This window comes from Euprymna scolopes, chromosome 4 (assembly GCF_053919585.1).
Source record: "Euprymna scolopes isolate OS-2025 chromosome 4, ASM5391958v1, whole genome shotgun sequence".
NCBI classification, from domain to species: domain Eukaryota; kingdom Metazoa; phylum Mollusca; class Cephalopoda; order Sepiida; family Sepiolidae; genus Euprymna; species Euprymna scolopes.
In genome coordinates this window covers 140,917,510-140,943,241 of record NC_136485.1, presented here as the reverse complement: position 1 = coordinate 140,943,241, position 25,732 = coordinate 140,917,510, and the positions used below count along the sequence as shown (strand labels likewise).

At 35.3% G+C, this 25,732-nt stretch overlaps 1 protein-coding gene across 2 annotated transcripts in view; it reads left to right on the top strand.

Moving 5' to 3' along the window:
* Nucleotides 1-25,040, top strand: part of LOC145269524 (receptor-transporting protein 4-like) — a 125,822-nt gene extending 100,782 nt beyond the window's left edge. For both annotated transcript variants that reach the window (XM_080125280.1, XM_080125288.1), the window contains 3 exons: nucleotides 3,764-3,908; nucleotides 8,969-9,139; nucleotides 16,100-25,040. In XM_080125280.1, the coding sequence (XP_079981406.1) occupies nucleotides 3,764-3,908; nucleotides 8,969-9,139; nucleotides 16,100-16,264 (481 nt within the window). In that variant the 3' untranslated portion in view covers nucleotides 16,265-25,040. The remainder of the gene's footprint in view (nucleotides 1-3,763; nucleotides 3,909-8,968; nucleotides 9,140-16,099) is intronic.
* The last annotated feature ends 692 nt before the right edge of the window (nucleotides 25,041-25,732 follow it).

Below are 25,732 nucleotides of genomic sequence, written 5' to 3'. Positions count from 1 at the left end.
TGGTCCAATATAATCTACAATATAAATCTCACCTGTCTGTTCAAATGTACTTATGTATGTATGTATGTATGTATGTATGTATGTATGCATGAATGTATGTATGTCTGCCTAAAACCTTTGACAGAGGCGACGGATTTTCACGAAAACTGAATCCTTATGAAGCTCAGCCCTTGGGACGACAAATATCGAAAAAGTGGCTAAAAACATTAATTCCTTCACTCTCAACTGGGCACTTTTCTACAGAGAGGGATTGCTTTTTTCGATGATATTTTCGAAAGTCATCGCCTCTTCCTTAATTTAAACCTATGTCACTTCCGTTTTTTTGGGGGGAGGTCACGTGCTTTTCTTCCTTCGCGGTACAGGTTCGAGCCTGCCTGCCTGCCTACTACTACTTTCAAATACCCGGGAAACGCCGGGCACCCAGGCTAGTCTATTATATAAATCTCACTTGTTTGCTTGCATGTATGTATGTTTATATGTCTGCCTAAAACTTTTCTTAGCGGCATCGGACCAAATCAAAATCAGTACCGTCTGACAGAGCGATGTCTCGGTCTAATAATATGTGAGAATTAGAAAAAACGGTCAATTATTTCTTATAGAAATAGACGTTTGCAATGAAAGAGGGGAGCAAAAAATCGTTCCTTCATGACAATTTAGCCAAACACGCATGCGCGAAATACGTTCTTTCTTGAATTGTTTAAATAGAAAAAAACGATAATAATTCGCTGACGCCATCGTAGAGCAATGGTTATCGTGGCAGCATCGATATCTTTAGGTTACATTTTGCGCCTACATAAAGGACATTTTTTCGATTTTAAAGTTTTAATATTTAAACAGGGTTATTAATGCCATTTTTTCGTTCGCTTATTCTTTATTTTCTATTTTTCGCTTCTTCTTTATTTTTCCCGTTTTTAATTTTTCCATCACGTTCGTTGTTTTTTTTATTTTTGTTTTTCCGATTTATAAAAAAGTTTTAACATTTTTAACATTTTTTCGTTCGCTTATTCTTTGTTTCCCCTTTTATTATTGCTTTGAGTTACCCTAACCACACCTAACTACACCCGGATAACACCGGGTACCCCCGTTAGTGTGTGTGTGTGCGTGTGTGTGTGTGTGTGTGTGTGTGTGCGTGCGACAAATATAAAAAATGGCCCAAAACATTAACTCCTTCACCCTAAACTGGGCAAGAAGAAGTCGTTTTTTTTGTTTGTTTTTTTTTGGGGGGGGGGTCGCCATTTTTGGAAGTCATCGTATCGATTGGATTGACTTTGCTTAATTTCTAACGTTCCGAACTTCCGGTCGGCCTGTGGAGATATCGGCAAAGGCGTCATGTTTTTTCTTTCTTTCTTTCCTCTTTCGCGTAACGGGTTCGAGCCTGCTTGTCTAATACCACTTTTTTCTCTCTCCACCTAAACTGATTTCCTACTATAGCTTCTACAGTAATCAAAATATCATATTTAAGAGTATTTTACGACCGGGCAATGTCGTGCGGCCTGCTAGTATATATATATATATATATATATATATATATATATATATATATATATATATATATATATATATATATATATATATATATATATATATATTGTATTTTTAGAAGGCTAGAACAATGCAGGAATGTACAGTCGTTGTGTGAAGATAAATAAGTAAATATATGAATAATAAATAATTCAATATTTTTTATTTATTTATTACTAGCGGGGGGTACCCGGCGTTGCCCGGGTGTTTGGAGGTGTGTATGTAGGAGAGGGGGGGCTGTTTTAGTGTTATAAAAAAACACGATGTTATAAAAAATTGGAAGAACCAAAACAAAGCAAAACCGCGAACAAATGTGAAAAAAAAGGAAAAAAAGGTGTAAAAGAGGAAAGAAGGTTTAGGTAGGAAGATAGGCTCGCACCCGAAGCATCGAGGCTAAGGCGGGAAAAAATGCCTGACACGTTACCTCTACATCAAAGAGACACACAATTGAGAACGGATAAAATTAACCCTTTTAAAACACTTGCAGGTGGTTGAAACTAACGTCAACGTTTTCTAGCTCAAACATGACGTCATTGCCGTAGTAGCAGAAGGAGGCCGAGGTTAGGGTGAAGGAACACCCACGTACAAACCCCGCCCACACACACGCACACACAAACATTTTATCTTTTATATTTATAGATGCCCCCCGCCCTGGTTTAGCTAATATATGACGCGTACAATTGAAAGGAATAAAAAACAAAACGAACGTGAAAGAATACCAAAGGAAAAAAAGGAAAATAAGGAAAAAAAGAAAAAAAAAGAAAAAGTTACCGCGTAAAATGCAAATATGTGTTTTTTTTAAATGGAAAAACAAAATTCAAAATAATAAAAGTTACCGTGTATAATGAAAATATGTTTATTAGATTGCATTTATTTATTTTTCTTTGTTTCAGTGAAAAAGAAAAAAGTGAATAAATAAAATCAGAAAACTGAACGTGTTTCTTATTTTTTTAATGTTGGTTTCTTTTAGTTTCTTTTGGTTTCTTTGTTGTCGCTGTTAACCAATTTGAATGTCGTCTAATTCCAATATCGATAGCGTAATAGTGATTGTGCTAATAAAACTCTCAGAAATGCAATATATAAAAATAAATAATGAATAAGTAATTAATCCGAAAATAGGAAGTCAGTTCCCCCTAGTATCACGTATGAAATCAGTGCAAACATAATAGAAGTATAAAGACAGTAAATAAAATATTAAAACAACTAATCGGTGCAAGATTTGAAGAACGCTGGCGGCTAACTGTTAAAGTGTCTTGTAAAAACTGGAATCCAATGTTAGTTCGTTTCGTTTAAGTAATCCTTCGAATCGCAATCCCCCATCCCCTACAAAAATAGAAAAATATAAAGTGAGGAGAAAAAGAGGAAAAAAGAAGAAATTTATAAAATGGCACAGTTAAACCACAGAATAACTGGAATGTAAAGTCGCGTTTCACCCGACGGAAAAATGTCAATTCATATTTTTTAAGCAACTAAGAACTCAAACCGATGTTCCTCGCATATTACCATGTGGACGTATCTGCAGCGATGTTAAGTGGTTTTGGGTTGGAGTATGAATCGAATAGAGAGAAAAGATTTTACAACTTCGATTGATTCTAACTGCTTGTGGCAGTGAACTCTCACCAGAAAAAATATAGAAATATACGAATATCAAGGAACTGTAAGGGTAGTAGGCCTATAGCACACCTCAGATCCTGTGCTGAAGTGTGGAGACATTACATTTGAATGTAATGTTGTGATTGTTAATCCTATTAAGGTCAAACTCACAGGGGAAAAATGAGTTCATTTTATTTACATAGAGAGAGAAAAGAAGAGAAGATAGAATAGAAGAATAGAAGAAGAAGAAGATATATATATATATATATATATATATATATATATATATATATATATTTAATATATATTTATTCATTTATCTACCTGAATTTTAACCGTGGGTGGTATTTAATTCCAAAATATATATTAAAAAATATATATAATAAATAAAAAAGAAAAATAAATTAAAAAAACATTGAATTATTTATTATTCGTATATTTATTTATTTAGTTATCTTCACACAACGACTGTACATTCCTGCATTGTTCTGGTCTTCTAAAACTACCTTTTATTCTCTAACAATGCTTCAAGCAAATTACGCCATATATATATATATATATATATATATATATATATATATATATATATATATATATATATATATATATATATATATATATATATATACCGTTTGTTTCTCTTTAATAGTATGGAGATGGTTTGGCATGGTGAATTCGATCGTCTTTTTGGTCAATACTTCCCAGATCAATGGTATCTGATTCCAACTAACTACCCACCTAGTAATCGGTGGAGAACATTCAAAGATAGCGCTAAAGTGAGGTTTTCCTGTCAGGTAAGTAGTTATCTAGAGTTTTATTGCAGTTCTTCTTTTCTTTTGGCAGTAAGTGTTGCTTGGTTTAAGGAACTTGAGGGATAATAGATCAATATGTCATGCATTCATCTACAACATATTACAACACGCCACCTGTAACGCCACGATGAACTTACTAGAAAAATTCTTCTGTGATCCCGGAGATGTCCAGCGGCGAATGGATAGACTATCTCTATTATTATATAAAAGTCACTGTGTGTGTGTGTGTGTGTGTGTGTGTGTGTGTGTGTGTGTGTGTGTGTGTGTGTGTGTGTGTGTGTGTGTGTGTGTGTGTGCGTGTGCGTGTGCGTGTGTGTGAGAGAGAGAGAGAGATAGATAGAGCGGGAGAGAAAGAAAGAGAGAGAGAGATTTCCTTCTTCATAGGTTTCGAAACGACTGAGCCTATCCTTTGCAAATTACACGTAAACGTAATTTATATTTCTGGCAATATTCTTGGATACGTTTTGTACAGAAATCCCTTCGATAAGTATCGAAAATCGAAAAAAAATCCAATGTTAAAAATAATCTTTCTTCTCTTATAGATAAAAAGAACTTTAACGGGTGAATATTTCATGTTACAACGATGTAACCTTGGCTGGATTAATGTAAAATATTCCCCCCGTAAAATTCTTCCTTTTTATCTATAACTGAAGAAAGACTATTTTTAAGATCGTCAAGTCCAAATATCAGCTGACGTGATAATGTAAACAAACACAGACAGAATTTGATGAACGAAATCATCATTATTTATTTATTTATTGCCAATTCAGGGTGTCCGTAAAGTTACTATACAGTCTTATTGTTTTATTGTATTATATTTGTATTAATAGTTAATATTTACTGTATAGTAATTTCACGGACACCCTGTATAATATTGAAAAAAGGATTGATTCTATAATAATACATACGCGATCTAAATAAATTAAAATATCATGTTTAAGCGTATTGTACGACCAGGCAACGCCGGGCATCCAGCTAGTATATTATAACTAGTGTCGGGACGATTTATCAGAATCGGAAGTTGGAAAAATAGGAATTTTGTGGGGCTATCTGAATTGATAAATATTGTACCTATTTGTATTGAATTACTTCCCCACGTGAAGAATATGTGACACAAGGCCATTTTTGAGTGGGGAGAAAAACCAGCTCCTCCAAAAGGGACACTCTGTCAGTAGGCAAATATATTTTGCTTTAGTATAGAAGGGTATCCCTTACATTGACCAAGGACAAATCAAGCCAAGTGCAGCATCAGAACAGATACCTCACTCGGATCTCAGCCAAAAGGCTAGATCCTATTTTTTCTATTTTTAAAATTGTACACATTTTCCGATGCCAAAAACGATTCTTTAAAATTCTATTTTTTTGTTTTTGTTTGTTTTTTCTTTTCTTTTTTTTAAATTAATTTTCCATTGCTCGTATGACTACAAAAAATATTTATTGATTTTAAATTACCAATCAAAGCAAAACCACCGAAGTGGATTTTTATGTTTGCGAAAATCTGTGCACATATCATATGGATCTTTACGCTAATCTGAAATAAGAACAACAACAACAGTAATTCTAGAGTTAAATATTTAGAGATTTAAAGATGGTAATGCTTAAAGGCCGTAGTCAAAGAAGAATGCGAGAAAAAATAATGATATTGTTGTTATCTATCTCTAAACGAGGACTCCTTTATATTAAAAATCCAGTAAGTATTATGCATGCAAAATTGAAAAAAAGTTCGCTTTGTTGTTAGATAACCTGACACCAGGTAAAATTTGGTCGCCATCTTGTTTTGCTTCGACATATTCACATAGTTGTGACACATTTCAAGAGTAATTCTCTCAATTTTACACGCATAATGCTAAATGGAGTTTTAATCGAAATGGTTCCTCATTTAATCATATAAAACAAAAACTATTTACAGCCTATACAGAGTTTTTTTCTCTCGCAGTTTTCTCTGGCCATGACATTTAAATTTATCTTAAAAGAATCAGAATCGGTACTTGTATCGGAATCGGGAAAATATTGTGATCGTCCCACCACTAATTATATCCAAAATTATTCTGTAGCAGGGTACCGATGTTTTGAAATTGTGGAGATATTTAAATATTAATAAAAAAAAAAAAAAAAAAAACAGGACAATAATTTTACATTTTAATAGTCATAATACATTTTAAGTAGGCATATATATATATATATATATATATATATATATATATATATATATATATATATATATATACTAGCAAAAGTACCTGTCGTTGACTGGGTTAAAAAACAGCCTACAGTAAATGGACTCTGATTTATGAAAGTATGATAGGTTATGAAAAGGAAGGGTTGTAAAGAGATAGCTTCGAATTTGGGGGTATCAAAACCAAAGCAAAATATGATGAAAGTAAAAATAAAATAGATAAACCCCCATAATTTATTACCTGTTCACACTGAAACATTTATCACAATATTCTGTGGATCTATATTAAAAAAAAAACTTGTTAAACTTTGTGACATATTTCCATTCTATGGAGGTCAGGCGCGAACGAACACCTGATAATTTTATTATACCATATTTCTTCAAACTGAAACATGATTATCAAAGTGTACTTACGCAGATAGATATGAAAAGTCTTTATTAAAGTGTGTGCCTATTTCCATTCACTGAAGGCCAGGCGCGAACGCAGACCCCACAATTTTATCATACCATCCCTATTTAAGTTAAAACAAACTTATCAAAGTATTATTATGTACATCTATATCAAAAACACTTGTAAACGTTTTTTTTTAATTTTTTAATTTTTAATTTCCATACATTGTGGATCAGGCGCGTACGCAGATCCCACAATTTTAATGAATCATCAATATGCCAGATCAAACATACCCATTCCTGTGTCTCGATACATATTCTATCATTATATGTGATCAGTTTTCTATGATAGTCAACCATATAGGAGCTTATTCGTGACCAGACACACACACAGACGTTCAGCTGTATATATATATATATATATATATATATATATATATATATATATATATATATATATATATACTAGCAGGCCGCCTGGGGTTGCGCGATCGTAAAATACGCTTCACTATGATAATTTAATTCATGGAGATTTTGTGTTTACTATTATAGACCAATTCTTTATTGAATATTATGTTGTACCCAATATATAGTACTAGCCCCCGGTCGTAAAATACGCTTTAATATGACATTTTAAGTCATGCATTTTATATTTATTATTATAGAGTCAATTCTCTATTTATTATTATATTGTACCCAATATATATTACTGATTGCAAAAGTTAAAAAAAGGAAAATATATGACTTGCGCAAGTATACTTTTATAAGTCAATAAACATCGACCGAAACGTTGTGAAAAAAAAAACAAAAAAAAAAAAACAACCAAGATGAGAATCATAGTCCAAATAATACAAAAAATAATTATTAATCCTCATCTCAAAAATATGCATTCATCATATTAAACAACGTTATTTTATTTTTACTTTTTGTATGCGTATGGTCGTGGCTCAAAGGGTGAAAAATGATGAAGATTTATTTTTTTGGTTTGGCCTTTAGCTGATAGCATCCAAGATGTACTTTCTTCTTTTTTGTTTTAAACTTTTTGAATAACTATTATTTATGGGGTACAATACACATATATATATATATATATATATATATATATATATATATATATATATATATATATATATATAGTCATCCACATACAATACTGTTTCGCTATCTCACAGCTCATCAGTGCGGCTATATATATATATATAATATATATATATATATATATATACATATATGGCCGCACTGATGAGCTGTGAAACATATATATATATATATATATATATATATATATATATATATATATATATATATATATACAGAATTTACTTTGAATTATAAATACAAAATCTGCGTAAATTAAAATATCATATTTTAGCGTATGTTACAACCGGCCAAAAAGAACTATATTAAAAATATAAGTCTTTAAAATATATGCTCACATTTTAAATAAATCTTTTCTGACTAAAAACCAAACAATTTGGTTCTCATATGTCTGTTTACAGATGTCACGCGAATATACGAAGATTAAATTATGATGTTCCTTTTGCTTCGCTTATTTTGTCGTGTCCTTAAAACCTAATTGATCCAATTAAATATGCAAATAAAAATATTTTGTATAACTAACATGGTAGACTTATGTATTATGTAATATTTAATTGATATTGGCTTTTGCCTAATTATCATGGATTCTTCGTAGTCAGGTTTCCATCTGGATAACACCTCGAACTGTCTCTACACCATCCCTGTGATGCAGTTGTTCTCCGCTGCCAATAAGCTAGTTGCCAGACATTTCAATGATGAGTATAAGGTCCATTCAGAATCAAACCTGATTAGACGATTACCAAAGTGTCCCCTTATATCATTGAACGACGATAAAACAAAGACTGTTGGATGTTCACGACTTAAACTTCATGGACAAGTCAAACATACACTTTGTGCCAAATATGGAGAACGGATTGTTAATTTTATTAACGGTCTCACGTGTAACATTTTTTGAACGTCTGCCTAGATTATATTCTACGCTTATAATCTCCTTGTCACCACTGTTTTGCTATATCGGCATTCAGCCTAGGCGGATTGAACCAACCTCTTCCAAAGGAGGAAGTTTCATGGAAATATTAAATTCACAAGTGGTCCCAGTCGCATGTCAGGGGAGATGCGACGTTAGGTGCTGCATTTCTTGCAGAGAGATGTTGATGTTCTCCTACATACAGCGCCTGGTATACCAATGCGGCCACTCATCTGATACTTATCAAACACAAGGTTGCTTGACTTGGGTAATCTAGCAATAATCGCTGTGTCATCGAGATATGGCGTGTCAATACTTGTTGAATCTTATTAGTTTTCAAGAGAGATAGAGAAAGAAAGATAATTCATTTGGTGCAACCATAGTTATAAAAAAAAACTCATTACCTAAATTCTTGTACGTTACATAAGTAAGACATAATTATTCCTGTTCTCATTCTTTGTTTTCTTCTAGCAATGTGGACACGGATGGACTTCAATGAAAGGCCGAGTTATTTTCTGGTTTCATTTGAATTTTACAAGCAGTTCTGGATACGTGCTGTTCAAACTATACGGACAACAGTGTATGCGGTGTAAGAATGGGCGATACGAACCTGCTATGTGGTATCCCGAAGAAGTAGTCAAAGTAAGAGGTTTAATGCTACATATTTTCTACGCCGGTGAAACACCCTTAAAACAGACAAGTTGTAACTAATCAATTCGGTTTCATAATGTCAGTTTCAAAATCTGGAATAACTTTTTGTGGCACGATAGACATGTATATAAATAATATAACATAAATTACTGATAGAAGACTCAAAGCTGTTGGTTGTTACATAATGGATGGACCGATGTTGGATAGTGATTATAACTAGTGTTTAGTTTTACAAAGTTGGAACTAAGTACAGATCGAAGTAACACGAAGTTTCGGAAATAAACGAGTTCCCTTGAATAGGACGAGAAGAAAATTCGTGGAAGGTTAGGTGAAGTTAAATAGATGAAAGAGTAGTACAACAAAGGGACGTCAGCGACGTTACGCATTACGTCAGGGATTAGAAGTTGACAAAAGCTAAGGTTTCAGTCTATCTATGGGTGTTGCGTGGGACAAATCGCCAATCAAGCGGTAGTAACTGTAAGGAAATGCCCCTTTGAGATCGTTGTTTGCTGTGTCCACTTACTTATCCTTAATAATATAGTTAACTAATTAGTTTACAGATTACTAGCCTCTTTCTCATGCGTGAGTTATTTCTCTCAACAAATAAGAATTCTGTCCACGTAAAAGAAGGTGAACCTTTTAAAGAAAAAGAAAAATGTAACACTATGAACGTAATAAAAACTCGAAAACGCCTCAAAAAGTCTACAAGAGGACATCTCTTCCGGATTGTGATCTGATTGTTTAGTTTAAACAGCGACTTACAGTGAAAATCAGATGCGATTGGAGGAGGTTGCCTCGAGTGGATCTCGAGTTTGTGCATCCGTAAAGGAGCCATGTATGAATGCGTGTTCCCCCCGTGAGCATGAAGTTCGCAGTTCTGGCTTCTTCGTAACTCTTTCCTTAGAATCAGTCTAGCATAATCGTAAAAAGACTCTTAGTCGGTGATGCAATGAGATCCCGGTCCTGTTTTGTTTTTTGGTGCTAGAGAGCGTCCGGTGTTCCCCTCACAATTATTGTTTCTTGGGGGTCACCTTTAAACTCTCTTCCTGTTTGTCCATTCCCAATTTTTTCGTACCCCCACTTATTATCTCTCACTCCCAATTAGAGAACGTCCTGCTTGTTTTCGGTTTCCCGGGAAACAGTGGGATTTCTAATGCCTAGACAAGGATAGGAGGGATCCTACTAACATACCCCAATAGGCATTTTATTTGGTTTATACATCTATTTTGGGGGGGATTTTTTTTTAGATCTTTCCACTTTTTAATATTACCATCATTAATTGTACGTACATTCATTGGACTTTATTATATCAAATTTAAGACTTTATTTACCAATAAACTTTTTCCACATCACACATTCGATTTATATAATATAATAAAAAAAATGGTTATACACGCACACATATATACACATATTTATTATATTTGTTGGGGAGGTATTCATTAAGTAGGATTATCTCCACGGTGTGAATGCGGTATTGTGGTGAAAGATGCCGACTAAAAGTAATCACAGGATTCGTAGACAATAGAAAGACCGCCCTCCCTCATTCTTATTAAAGCTTCATGCCAAAGTTTGTTGTTTTTGTAAATTACAGATTATTGGATTTTTACTTTAAATTGTATTTTTTCAAGACACAATAAACTAAATGTACAAGATCACAGTGTAGTATCTGTTCTGATGCTACACTTCACTTTTTCTGTCCTTGGTCAGTGGAGGAGAAATCCTTCATGACTGAAACAAGTTTTATTTTTGTTCTCATCCAGAGTGCCCCTTTTTGGGGAGTTGGGTTTTTACCCACATTAAAAACTGGCCTTGTGTCTTACTCTGCCCTCGTGGGGAGGCAAGTATATATGAACAATACAACTTCGTATTTTGATTTTCTTTATGGTGTCAGTCAATATACAATGTTTCCATTGGTGAACAAAAGAGGATTTAAAAAAATGAAAATGGACCAACAATATCTGAGATATCTATGATGCAAGTCATCGGACAATGGGCAATTAAAACAAATTATATTTTAAGATCAGATATAAACAATTGATAGCCTAAAAAATCTTATATCGAAATTAATAAAGACTATCTTTGGTGTAATCGTGATGCAATTCATATATTTAAATAGATAGGCATTTGCTTCAGCGATTCACTAAATATAGTTAGTTTCTGTATGTCTCGATTTTAACTTTTGTGAGAAATTTTTGAAGAGTTGCAAAACTATACATTTTTGGAAAGGTTATTGTCTAAGGAATCAGAAAATCAATGTTTGCATTTGCCCAAATGTGTATATGGCGGCCATATTTGAATTTACAAAATGGTGGCCGTAAAATGAACGTTTTGTTACATCTCGGCCTCTAAATAAGCTGTAACATTGATTTTAACTGCTAAACCTACATTTTCAGTGTCAAGGAATCTAATGTTGGTAGTTATAAAGTAACAACATTTTTAACATTAACCCTTAGATACACAACTGGGTTCAAACCGACATGGTGTGATTGTTTTATTGCAATATTTTTGTAATAAAAAATATGCATCATTTATAAATTCATACTTCAGCTGTTCCTAAAAAAATATTGCTTTTATATCACTAATTAAAATTGTTAATTTACCTCTGATACTTTAAGAAATTCCAAGCCTCCGTCCGTGGATCCAAAATAACAAAACTGTGGCTGATATTTATTGCAAAGATTATTACAAAGACACACAAGTCCCATGTATGAGTTCAAATCCAGTAAACAGGTAAAGTACAAGCCAAGCAGTGAATCAGCATCATTCAAGTCACCCAGTACATGAGAGAACCCTCAGATTCTGGGACTGGCACGGGCTGTCCACCATGACACATGCAACAAATAAAAAAAAAATTAAAAAAAAAAAAAAACAAGAAGTTAATGGATATTCTCAATGCTTATGGCTATGCTGTTTCACATGACCGTACCCTTCTCATGGAAACTGCTCTGGCAAATGCTGTTGTAGAAAATACCAGAGCATCCCAAGGACTCTATGTAAAAAGGAGACTTTTGCATTTTTCACAGTAGATAACACAGATTTTGCAGAGGATACTCCTGATGGGAAAGGAACCACTCACGGAACCATCATGGCAGTGTACCAGAAAGTTGATCATTCTAAAGAACCTGTTGCAGAACTTCTGATCATAGATGATGCAAAGAGTTTATCAGTCACACCCTACTATGTAGACATGCTTCACTGTGACAAGCCAAAACCACAGGCTACCAAGAGATCAGAACAGTTTGCCAAGGGATCTCAGGATCCTATCAGCCGACACAGCTTGGATGGGTTGTTACATCTGCTTTATCCAGAATGAAACCCTGAGAAACTTCCAGCAAGATTCCAGGCCGGGCAGGATACAACTCATTGCTGTCTGAAAGCCTTCCCTTCACAGGTTGGAGCATTGCCACTACTCTCAGAGGTGGCACACGATTGGTCAATTCTGTTGACTATGATCATACAAGCAAATCAGCTGAGGAAGTTGGCAGTTGGGGATGATCACCCCACGGTTATTACCTTTTACATGGCTCTATATGAGAAGGTGGTGAAACTCCTAGCCGCCAGACCTAACTGGTTGTTCCCAGACTGGCTGAGCTGCATGTCATCATGGCTGCCCTCAGAGTGCTTGGTGCCTCCATGGAGAACTCAGGCATAGATGATGCCTGGGTGGAAGCAGGTATGCACACACTACAAGCGATCTCTCGATGCCCATATCTACTCATACATAGCACTCTATGAAATAGCTCTGAAGGTGTTCTTTAAGGACAACCCATAACTGAATGATGTGTGCCTGACGGCAACAGAAGGAGTAGAAGCTGCCTGCTCTAAGGGTAAAGACACGAAGATTGAATTCATGAAGCAAGCAAACAGCACCCTCCTGGAAGCCTTGATCACTGCTGAGGTCATCACAGCATTCCAAAAATGGAAAGAACAGAAAACCCAGAATGCGATGTTCAAGGCCATGATGAAGTACCTAGATTGGGTGGAAGCAATTCCGTTCTTTGTACCATCTACAAGCTGGAGAAGAAGTGAGCAAGCTGTACTTTGCCATGGACTGCATCAAGTATAAGCGCGTCTGGCCAAGATACATCGCAAATATGCATGGCTTGAGGACCAATCACCATCAGACATGGAAGGAACTACGGGCATGCAATATATCAGTCACGAAAAGCGTCATTCCCTTTATGTCTGTTGGGTGCAGAACATGCATGTGAACACTTGAACAAGCTGATGAAGACTAGCTCTGGCATCACAGGCATCTCCAACAATGCCAATGCCAGACAGAGGTTTTTCTTGGTCACACCAAAACTTTCACGTCTGTCAAAAGAATTCTAAAATCAGTTTGACATGGAAGCTAACAGAATCACAGAGCATCATGAGCTTGGACCAAGTGCAGTCAAGAAAGGTATATGGTACAATCGACAAGATCAAGGAAGCCATACTCAACCATGGAAAATCTTTTACGACTAAATGGGACAAGCTGTTCAATGTGATCACTAATACCTACATCCCAGATGAGTATGTACCACACATCTTGAATGTTGACGTCACTAGACAGAAGTTGTATAAGGATTATGTGTCAGAGCGGATCAATGGAGATGTTAGCCACTGGGCCCCTATGAAGAAAAAGAACAAGATGTTCCTTTCTGGGAACAAGAAGATTACAGTGAAACTCAGAGACAATACTGTGGATCTGAAGGAGACCAAGAACGTGTTTGCAAAGCCGATGGTACTTGCGAGGTCAAGCCAAGATATCAATCAGAAAGAGACCATAGGAAACCATTAATTCACTTTGACACCAAAGGCACTGTTTGCTTCTGTTGGAACAATTCTGCCATGCCATAACAAGTCTAAGTTAATTATCTACTTGAGAGGTTGACAAGAAAATACATGTCCCATGAAGACCAGTCACCTCAAGTTGGAAGTTCTACCCACCAAGATGCAATGGATACAGTATTTACAGAGCCAACATCTAATGATCATCCAAGTCAGAAGATAGCACTGGTGGATGGCATGGTGCTTGTGCAGAGGCTAAGCAATAAACCAACGACTCTAGTGACAGTAAAGTATCCGAGTAGCTGCTTCAATGATATACTGATGCAACTAACACGAGATTATGATGAAATCATCCTCATTTTCGACACATACAGGGCAGATTTTCTGAAGAGTGCAACCAGAAATAAATGAAGACGAGGAAAAGCTTCTATTCAGTATCAAGTCAGAGATGATATAGCATCAAATACATCCCAATGAACAGATTCCTCTCCCATGACAAGACGGAGGTTGATCTGACTGACTATCTTGCTGCCAAAACTCTAAGAGTACAACAGAGGATCATCCAAACTGATTATCACATCTTCTTCTGGATACACTAGGCGCAACAAAGACCTGGTCTTTGAAGTAAGTAACCACGAGAAAGCAGACAAACTGATGATCCACCACGCTGTGCTAGCTTCACAGCGAAACCCACCTGATGCACAATTGGTATTTTTCTCCCCAGATATGGACGTTTTAGTGCTAGTCACAGCACACTATGGCATATTGCTAAAAAAAAACGTTCATTTCTATAGCCACTGGGGTTGTGCAAATTAAACCACTGTGGCAAGCTCTAGGTAAAGAAAGAGCAAAGTCTTTACTAGTCTTTTATGCGTTCACTGGGGTCGACAACACAGAGAGGTTCTTCCATATAGGCAACGCAACCTGGCTACAGATCTACTTCAAAGTAGAGGAAGATGTTGTCAATGGTCTGCAATGCTTATGGATTAATCAGAAGTGACAGAAAGAATGCTGTCAACACTGGAGTCTTTTGTATCTGCAGCTTACTCACCCAAACGTATCAACATCAAGAAAATCCCTGAACTGCGATGACATATGTTCTGCAAGCATATGGCAGAAAGTGACAGGATCCCTCCAACACCTGGAGCTCTGAAGCAGCACATTTTGAGAGTCCATGTTCGAGCAAGGGCATGGGCACAAGCAGCAATTGCTCTGCAGATTCCACAGCTGGATCCCCTTGCAAAATGGGTATTTCAAGCAATTGGATGGCATACTAAGACCAACGACCACAGAGGTCTTCCCAACCTCCTAAGCCCATCCTTGAGATGGTCTAATGCAAATGTAAATCTGACTGTTCTTCTGGCAGATGTTTATGCAGGATTAAGGACATGTGTCAGTGCAGCAGTCAGTGCCAGAAGGATGAAGATTTCCAAACTGTGATGTACGAAAGTGATGATGATGATGATGATGATGATGATGATGATGATGATGATGATGATGATGATGATGATGATGATGCATAGACTATGATCAAATATGTCATAATGTTTAAGATGGTTACACAAACATCCAAAATTTACAGTTAAATGACATCTCCATAAAAAATAACTCTGATTTAGTACTTGACTGACTGCCTGGGCTGTTAAGTGTTTACTTATATGGCGGATTATGTATTTCAATAGGAGGTTACAAAAGATAACGTGGACCATTGGATTCCTTGACACTGAAAATGTAGGCTTAATAGTTAAAATCAGTGTTCCAGCTTATTTAGAGACCGAGATATTACAAAACGTACATTTTACGACCCCCATTTTGTAAACTCCAATATGGCCGCCATATGCACATCTGGGCAAATGCAAACATTGATTTTCGGATTCCTGAGACAATAACTTTTCCAAAAATTTATAGTTTTGTCACCTCCTCAAAAACTTCCCATAAAATTACATAATGAAACTGACTAATATATTTGTTTTTTTTAATTTTTTAACAAATCTTTCCTTGCCCATCTCCATAAGAGATAGGTGAGGATACTTCCGACAATATGTAAGCTTGATTGATCTTCTTAATTCACCACACACTTCTTATATTTACGTCACTTCTGAGGAAGTCTTTTCTATAAGCTCCGTAATTATTTTACATAATCACTAAATGATTTTTGTTTTTCGATTTTCCCAGGTCATCGGCAATGTTTACAATCGAGTCGGACAGCTTCACTACGGTTTTGTGAGACCGCCACTCCGGATCGATCGCCGGGCAGGCAAACCTCGCAACCAACACAATGCAGAACTCTGCCAAGCTTGCAAAGAAGGGCACTGCAAAGAAGAATGGTCCTTTACGTGACAAAAATAGATTTTAAGTTTGCGATTTTAGAATTGATAGTAGTCTTCATATTTTAACTTTTCGAAATTAAAACCAATTAGTTTTTATTTTTTTTTTTTACATATACATTTTTATTTAAGTTTTTTTACATATACATTTTTATTTAAGTTTTTTTACATATACATTTTTTATTTAAGAAAAAAAAACTATCAACTTTGATGGTTTGTATGTTTCATTCCAACAACAAAAAAAAAAACTACGACCGTTCAAATATTAGTCCCCGAGGTGAGGCGACTACGTGATTTAACTTGGTGTATGGCATTACAACTGAGTTGGAATCAGATTGTATCTAGTGTGTTATTTGTGACTTTCCTCCTCCAGCTATGGGTAAAATAGCGATGTATTTTCAATTAATTGTATATATATTGTACTGTTTACTATAAGTATTGAGTTTTAAGTAACCCCAAAAAAGGGGAGGGGCTGTTTTATTTTTGCTTGTTTTATTTTGTTTTGTTTTGTTTTTTGAGGGGTTTCTTTTGCAGAAAGAATCAATTTGAGAATTAATCAATTACTAGCGGAGCGCGTGGAAATTCCACAGGTGTATCCTTCTTCTGTTGTATATTCCTGCCGTGTTAAAAAATATTCTCATTTTATGGACGTCTGTTTGTGAAAAAAAAGAACCCTATGATGTTATTGAACCATCTTTGAATATTTGAATTATTTATTTGCAAAAAATATTAAAACAGCTTGTATTCAAAACAAATTGGGTTCAACACCATCAAACGTGTAGAGAAAAGGGGCTGTCATTGGTCATCATAGGCCTGTAATGATATAAGTGTCTTATCCTACTCTTAATACTACTCTCAGTCGCCACAATACCACATTTACTCTATGGGCTGCTCTACATAAGATGTCCATAAATTGATACAACACTTTGTATCCTAGCCCCAAGAAAGTGTATTGTAATTTTTACTTTGACATAACAAATGCATCAGATGACATTTAAAACGTTACTCTTTTGGCTTGCACGTACAACAATTGGGCGATCCCATCTTTTAAAAAGAATTTTGGAGACTGATAATGTTCATATGAATATGAAATTGCGTTAGTGTATTTTTATGCAATCAATATGAATACATCCGGGTTCCTCCTCGCAAGAATATGATTGACAGGTGTAAGTCATAGATATGGACGAGTATAGCAACCTGGGAGAGATGTCGAAAAATAGATCGAAAGCATAGAGTTTAAGCATACTACCAGCTAGGATTACAACCAACCATTCATTAAAGCAGCTTATAAGATTGTATTACATGATTCCTGTAGCCAAGGCCACTCAGCTATTTTAAACATACATATACCTTTTTCCAAGACACATCAGTATTATTATGTCAATCGATGATGAGGTGTATATATTCTTGTGTCTATATAATTGTGACATGGCTGTGACTGTCTCTTTGCGTGTGCCATTCTTTCATGTGTGTGGGAGTGTGTAACATATATGCATATAATGAAAGTCCTTCCTTCCCCTTCTTCTTTTTTATGTCCCCTATCTCGTCTCATTGACTTGGAACCAAAATCCACGCTCCAAAAACACAACGCGTTTCTTATTTGTGGAGAAAGTCTTTGTTCATGGAGTTTTTCACACTCTTTGGAAAGGTTTTTCTGCACGCAACCCATTTCTGATTTCTTTCTTTCTTTTTCTCTTCTTCATATTTCCTAGATGACCAAATCTCACTAACTGCCTTCAGACAGCTTTGACGAACTGCCCCAACTAAACTCTCAACTAAACTCTCAACCAAACTCTCAACTGTCTGACTGACTGACTCCCAAAAAATCCCCATGTGCGTTTCTATTTATATCAAGGTATGTGTGTGTGGGGCTGTAATTCCCGCTAACCACTCACACCCAAAATATACTCACTGACCTATCTTGCAACACAGGTGCATGCTCTGTCAATGGAAGTCCTGAGCTTGATCTATGTTATCAGTAACCTTTGTTGACCCCTTTGCACTCCTTGGCACAAACAAGTTGCGTTCAACTCTGCACCGCGTTAACCACGTAACTAATGTCATGGACTACATAAAACTAATTACCGGTGTGAACTATTGAATCGGTAAGCCAAATACACATCAATTCGGACATGCTATGTTCATGGGTTGAATCGGTCAATTTAACATAATGTTTAATCTGTTCGCTGATGGACTGGGAGGCTAGGGTATAATCTTCAGTCAAGCCATACCAAAGACTAAAAATACTTGATGCTCCCTTGCTTAAGAAAGGAAACTTAATATTATAAGATGAGGATTAAGTGCAACTGAAGTAATCTAGTGAAATGAGTGGGGACCCTCCCTACATCTTGACGAAAAGAGAGCCTTTGGGTGGCCGTTGACTATGATTGACTATTTTATTTTACTTACGTTGATTGTTACGAGTTGATTTTCATAAAGTGCAATGTTTCCATATGTTTAAATGTTGAGTAAATAATTTCTTGTTTGTTTTGATAAACTGCAAAAGCAAAACAATTATTCTTAACATTAACCTATAAATAAAAGACGATATTTGCGACCATTTCGAATTGTGCTAACTTGCAAATACGACATTGGCCTTTAAAAAGATGCTGTTCATCCCAAAAGCATATTACCACTGAAACAGACGAATTCTTAACAAATTTTTTGTGAACCTAATAGGTCCCGTACTATCAATAAAACTCCAACCTCTATCCCATCGCCGAAATGTGATATCACTGTGCCCCTTCTACAAGTAGTTCAATTGAAAGTGCTCTAACAAACTCAAAGTGCTAGTACCTCCTCGACGTAAATACTCCCGACAAACCCCGCAAGTAAAAAAATCCCTGTAGAGATCCCTAGATACCATAAAGCCTCCTACTTAAATAACTTCTTCCTATGAACTGCTAGACTTTGGAATATCCCTGCAAATCTAGCCCCAAATAGAAGCCCCTTACAACTTAGTGGCACTGTGCCTTGTTTAGGGTGAAATAACAATAAAAATGTCCCTTGCTTTGACAAACTTCTGGAACTCATCTTCACTCCAGACCTGAAATGGAAGTTTTACCTCAAATTCATTGCCAACGTCGCTGGAAAAATATTTGGATCATTCTACTGCTCCAGAAGATATCTCACTCCTGACACAATCCTCTATTTATATAAGAGTAAAATACATCATAAGATGGGGCACTGTCACTACATTTTGCAATGGGCTGCTCAAAGCACCTTTTCTTGCCTTGAAAGAGTACAAAACTGACTTTAAAATCTAGTGGGCAGTGCCCTTTATCCCTCCCTACTACCTCTTTCCCACAGAAGAGACATTGCTATCATTTCTCTACTCTATCGTTATTTTCATACCTGACTTGCCTTCATTCTATAGTTGTCCACTCCTGTAAATTATTTACACCAACAAAAAACCGTCTAGTTATAACCAATAACAATAGTTTCCTTTCTCTCTTTCTCTCTCTCTCTCTATCTCTCTACCTATCTATTTAACTACCTACCTAAAACCAAACGAAACTTCCATGAGCAAAGTTTCTTTCCTAAAACTGCTTGTCTTTGGAACACGGTTTTCAAGTCTAATGTAAACAAATTCTTGTTGAGCCGCCTTCTTAAATAATCAAATTCTGTCCAATCACCACCACCACCATTACCAATCATCATGGTGTTGTCCCACCGTCCACATGACACTCATTTAACCCTTATCCTCGAGTGGCCTTGTAGGCCTTGATAAGTGGTGACAGCTTAGTAAAGAAAATAATAATCAAATCCTTGAGCAGAGCTTTGAGCAGGGCCTTGTTATCGTTGAACGTAAGAATCAGAAGAATTCACAGCAATCCTTTATCATCATTAAGCTATGAGTCCTATTCAATGGACCATTTTCAAACACTTTGAATGATAAACTTAGGATTGTCAATTTCGCGTCTACAAACAACTAATTTGACGTTATCTACAAATAGGATCACACTTCCATTAATCAGTTTCTGTTTGGTTGCTTTGTTTTATTGCATATCAACCTTTTTCTGGTTATTTAATACCGAATCCAATATTTTGGAAAAAAAAAAAAAAAAGGTTTCTCTGCTTCAAGTTCTTTATATCTTCAAATATTTATTCGTGATTTCAAGTTTGGTTGTTTCGTTTTACGGTATATGAAACTCTTTCGGGCCACTCGATGCCGAATCCAGTAATGTTGGAAAAAAAAGTTTCTACACTTCACGTTCTTTATATATTTAAACACCCACTCATGGCGATTGGTTTGCCTATTCTGTAGAAAGAAATTAAGTTTTTTTGTTTTTGTTTTTTTTTTACATAGGAGTCACCACTTATCAAGGCCCGGAGGCCATTCGAGGATTAGGATTAACATGTTTTAGAAATGGAAAGTTTTGGGAAAGAAACTTTTCACGGAAATTCCGTTTATTGTTAGGCACGTGAAAGTAAAGAAGTCTTTTTCCATGGTGGTAGTAAGACGAGTTCTTGTGAATGTTTTACAGAGAGGCAGCAGAGACTGGAGCCAAGTTTGGGTACCGTCCTTTAAAATAACAAAATAGAAAGACTAGCAACATTGGTTCGGCCATACTGAGGTTACTTCATTCGAAGTCATTGATTCAACTCCATCACTAGACTGGAAGAAACATTGCAGTGGCCAACTCAAAAGCTCGCTCAAGACAGTGAAAGAGGATGCTGAACTTATTCTGGGCCCTCCCATCTGCATTTAGTTTGGCGCATTTAAACTCAGAAATTTTAAGTCAGACAACCAGTATCTTCACTCAGCCTAATCTGATAGTACCCGAAATTCCAGCATGTTGTTAATATAAAGCAAAAAGAGAATAGGACATCATTGAAATTCGAATCAATTCTCAATGCATAATTCTTTATATTTGGACAATAGATACTAAAGAAGACCGATATAAATGAGAATTCCTGTAGCATCCGATTATTGAGAAAATGCGATTGTTTTGTTTTTTGTTTTTATTTTGTTTTTCAAATGCCGTTATTTACTTATCTCCCTTGCAAAGTAAGATACAAAATCCGTACTGAATGTAAGAAAATCACCGAAAAGAGGCAATCCAGATTATAAAAATAAAAAGTACCTTACTCTAAAAGGGCTTCTTTATTGACCGAAAACAGGACAGACGCTGCACCTTGATCTTAGCTCAAGGCCAGATAATGTCTTCCGTTTGGAAACCGTACATTCTTTTGCTAAGTGGTGACGTAATGTTGCGTACTTCCTGCTCATTATTTTAATATCGGAGCGCCCATTCTTTCTCTTCGTAAAGTACACTATGCTGGCCATGCATAACGCTTATTGTACCCAATTGCCTCATACAAAGTAAATCAAACCATATTTGGACTGAAGTTCAAACTCATACTTTTGAAAAAAAAAAAGGATAACGTTACAAAAACAAAATTTTATCATGATTGTTTTATGATGGATATCATTGCGGGCTATGGAACTGGTATTAATCTTCGTTCTTTTCAGCTATTGATGAAATATCAACATATCCAATCAACTGTTTTTAATAAGTATTATTTTTTTATTACTTCTTGTAAAGCATAACAGTTTGATCTGAATATGAATTGAATTCGTTAAAATGTAATTGAAATCAATCAAGTCACGTACATCGTGAACGGTTCTCATAGGATTAGTGAATTTCTTGACAAAGGCTTCCTTTCCAGGGCAATTGCTCTTGACATATCGAAGGCCTTCGATAAGGTATGGCACAAGGGCCTACTTCACAAGATTTCCAGCTACGGTATCACTGGTAATGTTTTCTCAATCATTAAATCATTTCTCTCCAATAGGTTCATAAGAGTAGTGGTTGATGGGCAGAAATAAGAGGCCCACAGTATTAATGCTGAAGTCTCTCAGAGGTCCATCCTGGGCCCAACTCTCTTCCTGGTCTACATCAATGATCTCCCAAAACACATACTTAAATCATTCGTTGATATCTATGCCGATAACACGGCCATCTATGGCAACACATCAAAGGCCGTAAATGACAAGGTTCTGTCTAATTCTCTCTCTTCTGATCTTGAGCATGTGGTACAGTGGGGGAAGAAGTGTCTGGTTACTTTTAATGCATCCAAAACCAAGCTTCTATCTTTACATCATCAACGCTCTGATCCCCATCTGGCATTAATTGAAATGGATGGTTCTCGTCTTGGGGAGGCTCCATGTTTTCACAAGCTTTTGGGGTTTGACCTATACTCCTGATCTGAAATCGAACACGTACATCAGGTCTGTTGCCAAGGACGCTGGGAAAATGATGGGATCCTTCTACCGCTCCAGAAGATATCTCACTACTGATGCAATTCTCTATCTGTATAAAAGCCAAGTACGTGCAAGGAAGGAGTACTGCTGCCACATCTGGGCAGGAGCTGCTAAAAGCAGCCTATCCTGCCTTGACAGAGTAAAAAATAGACTTCGTAGCTTAGTGGGAGATGCCCTTTTCTCTTCCCTAAAGCCTTTCTCCCACAGAAGAAACGTTGCGAGCCTGTCTTTGTTTTATCATTACTTCCATGGCAAGTGCTCGTCTGAGCTCCAATCTCTCGCCCTCCCTCGCCAATCTTTCACGAAAAACACCCGTTATGCTGAAACTACTGTCATTAATGTTCCCCACTCTTTATCTGTGCCTCAATCCAAACGTAGATTCCATGAGTAGAGCTTCTTTCTCAGAAGTGCACGACTGTGGAACTCTCTTCCGTTTGCCTGTTTCCCACCTGACTACAACTTGGAGGTCTTCAAGTCCAACATAAACAAATTTCTGACAAACCGCCCTCTTAAGTAAGACACAATCTCCAATACTAATGATTACTACAATACTATTTCATTGATTACTGTACACGCAATAACCCTTATCCCTGAGTGGCCTCCGGGCCTTGATAAGTGGTGACCTCCATGTAAAAAAAAAAAATATCCAACACAACACAACGTATTGGTGCCTTCATGAGTTCAACTTTTTTTTATCAAATATGTGAGTTTTCAAAACTACATTGGGGTGATTCTTCTTAGGAATGTGATAAGGGTTTGCATATTAGATTTTTTTCTATTTTCACCTTTGAAGAGTTCGGCTCAAGGGGCGACAATCGTTTTTTTTTTTTCTTTACAATGAACTCTTTCTTTTAATTACAATCTCGAAATTAATTAGTACAGTTAATTTGAAATAATCTGAAATATATGATAATAGTCATTTGAAAATGTGTGTGTTTTTTTTTAATTTTTGGTGAAAATGAACAGTTTCTTTAGGCACATAAAATTCTGAAATGAATAAAATTTGTCATTATTTAAGCATGTGTTATTTTTTAAGAAACACTTCCTTTTAGAAAATAAAATTATGAAATGAATGAAATTCGCCATTATTTGAAAAAAATTTTAAGTTTTTAAACTTAAGTTGAAAAAGTTTTTAAGGAAAATGTATGCGTGCGTTTTTACAAAGTGCTGATAAAGGAAGAGTTCTAAATAATTAAAAAATAGTCACTCGTGGCAACATTGCTCGAATTATTTATTTATTTATTTATTCATTCATTTATTTGTTGTTGCTGTTGTTGTTATTATTATTATTATCATCATCATCATCATCATCATTATCATTATTATCATTATTATTATCATTATTATTATGTTATTTATTTTTTTATTTTTTTATTTTTTGGGGGGGAGGGAAGAAAATAATTTCCGTAATAACTTAAAAATTCGAAATAAATTAGTTTATTTAAAAAAAATTTACGTCCATTTCCAGAGAAAATTTCGTGATTTCCTCTTGTCTCTAGTTGAACTCTTCAAAAATGAAAACAAAAAAATCTGGAATTCTTCCCATTCTTGATGTGCATAAGTCCATTCGAAACTGGCACATCTGATTTAATTTCGGACGTTTTTACTGCTGTTACATCAGATGATTCCGTTTCTTCAATTAGATGCACTACTACTGCTGCTACGGCTGTACTATTTTATCCAAAGCTAGAGAGTTCGAAATGAAGGATTCTTACATTATTTGTAATTGACTTTATTTTCAAAACTTTTAATACAACGAAGTTTCTGTTTTTTTTTTTGTTTTTTTTTGGGGGGGGTACTCATGCACTTATTGATCCGTGCTAAAATAATAACGTTATTATATAAAAAGCCATTCTTAACATGGGGAGGGGAAGGTGTTTTGTACCTATTCTGTACTTTAACCTTACAATTGAATAAAAAAACATACCACAAAACTTTAATTAAACTTGGAAATACGATTTAAAAAATAGCGCGAATCAGTAAGTACATTAGCACCTGTTTTTTGGGGGGGGGGTTGTAAATTTCAATATTTTTTAAAATGTTTCCATAACGAACGTTTATTTTTCTTTTGTAATTACCATTTTTGTAAAAAAAAAAAAAAAAAAAAAAAAAAAAAAAAATGCTTGTGCGTCAAATAGTTTTGGTATTTGTGCAGAATATGGACCGTGCTGAAATAAAACGTTATAATTTTTATGAAAATCACTCGAAATAAGGCACGAAACTGCTTGTTAAAAACATATTTGTTCAAGGTCCAATACTAGCCAAAGATACATAGATTCCGGCCAAGAAAGCAGTAATTCTCCCTAATTTGACAGAAACATCGCTCATGGAATGTGAGGATTAAAGGAAGTGAGAGTTATGAGGCTGCTGAAAGTAAACGCCATGTTGAATCTCTACTCCAGCTATTGAGTTGTTAAATATCGAGGTTGTAAATCCAAAGTCCATTTTCTACAGTTCTATATACTAATATACTGAACATGGACGTTTTGTAAGTATTTTGTACGTTCACCAAGCAACTCAATAAACAAAAGACACCATAAAAAATTAATTTAACTTGAATTTTTTTTTTCTTAAATGTAGCACGGTTCGTAAACTGTATTGGCACAACTTTGTTTTTGTTTTTTGTTTTTTTTTAATTGCTATATTTCAAAACTTGTTTCTTCAGCAAATATTTCTATTTTGTAATTTACATTTTGCTGTTTTTACAGCAAACCTTTCTATTGTATTGTAATTGGTATCTGAAAAAGTGTTTCTATAGGAAACATTTGGGCCATATGGGCTTTCGCATGGTTGATTAGACAACATGGCAGACCGATGCTGATGTCACTTGGAAACTTAAAATTGCGAAATGCGGATAAAGGAACGAAATGCGCTTTAATAGTTTTTCACGCAAAATCAAATATAAATAAATAAAATAAATAATACCTACTTTTTAGCGTTTTTTCTTTTTCAAGCAACTTTTTACCGAAATCTTTTGAAAGTGATTCGTTCATTTCATTTTTCCAACAATTTATCACCTAAATCTTTCAAAAGAGATTCTTTAATTTAAATACTATTTTAATTTTATTTGTTTTAGTTATTTTTAATTACATTTGATATACGTTATTTCATGTATTCATGCGGTTTTACAAAATATGTACGACTAAAAATTGTGCGATCAATGTACGACTAATTGCCGCTGCTGCTGATTAAAGCAACTTCAAGACATGCGAT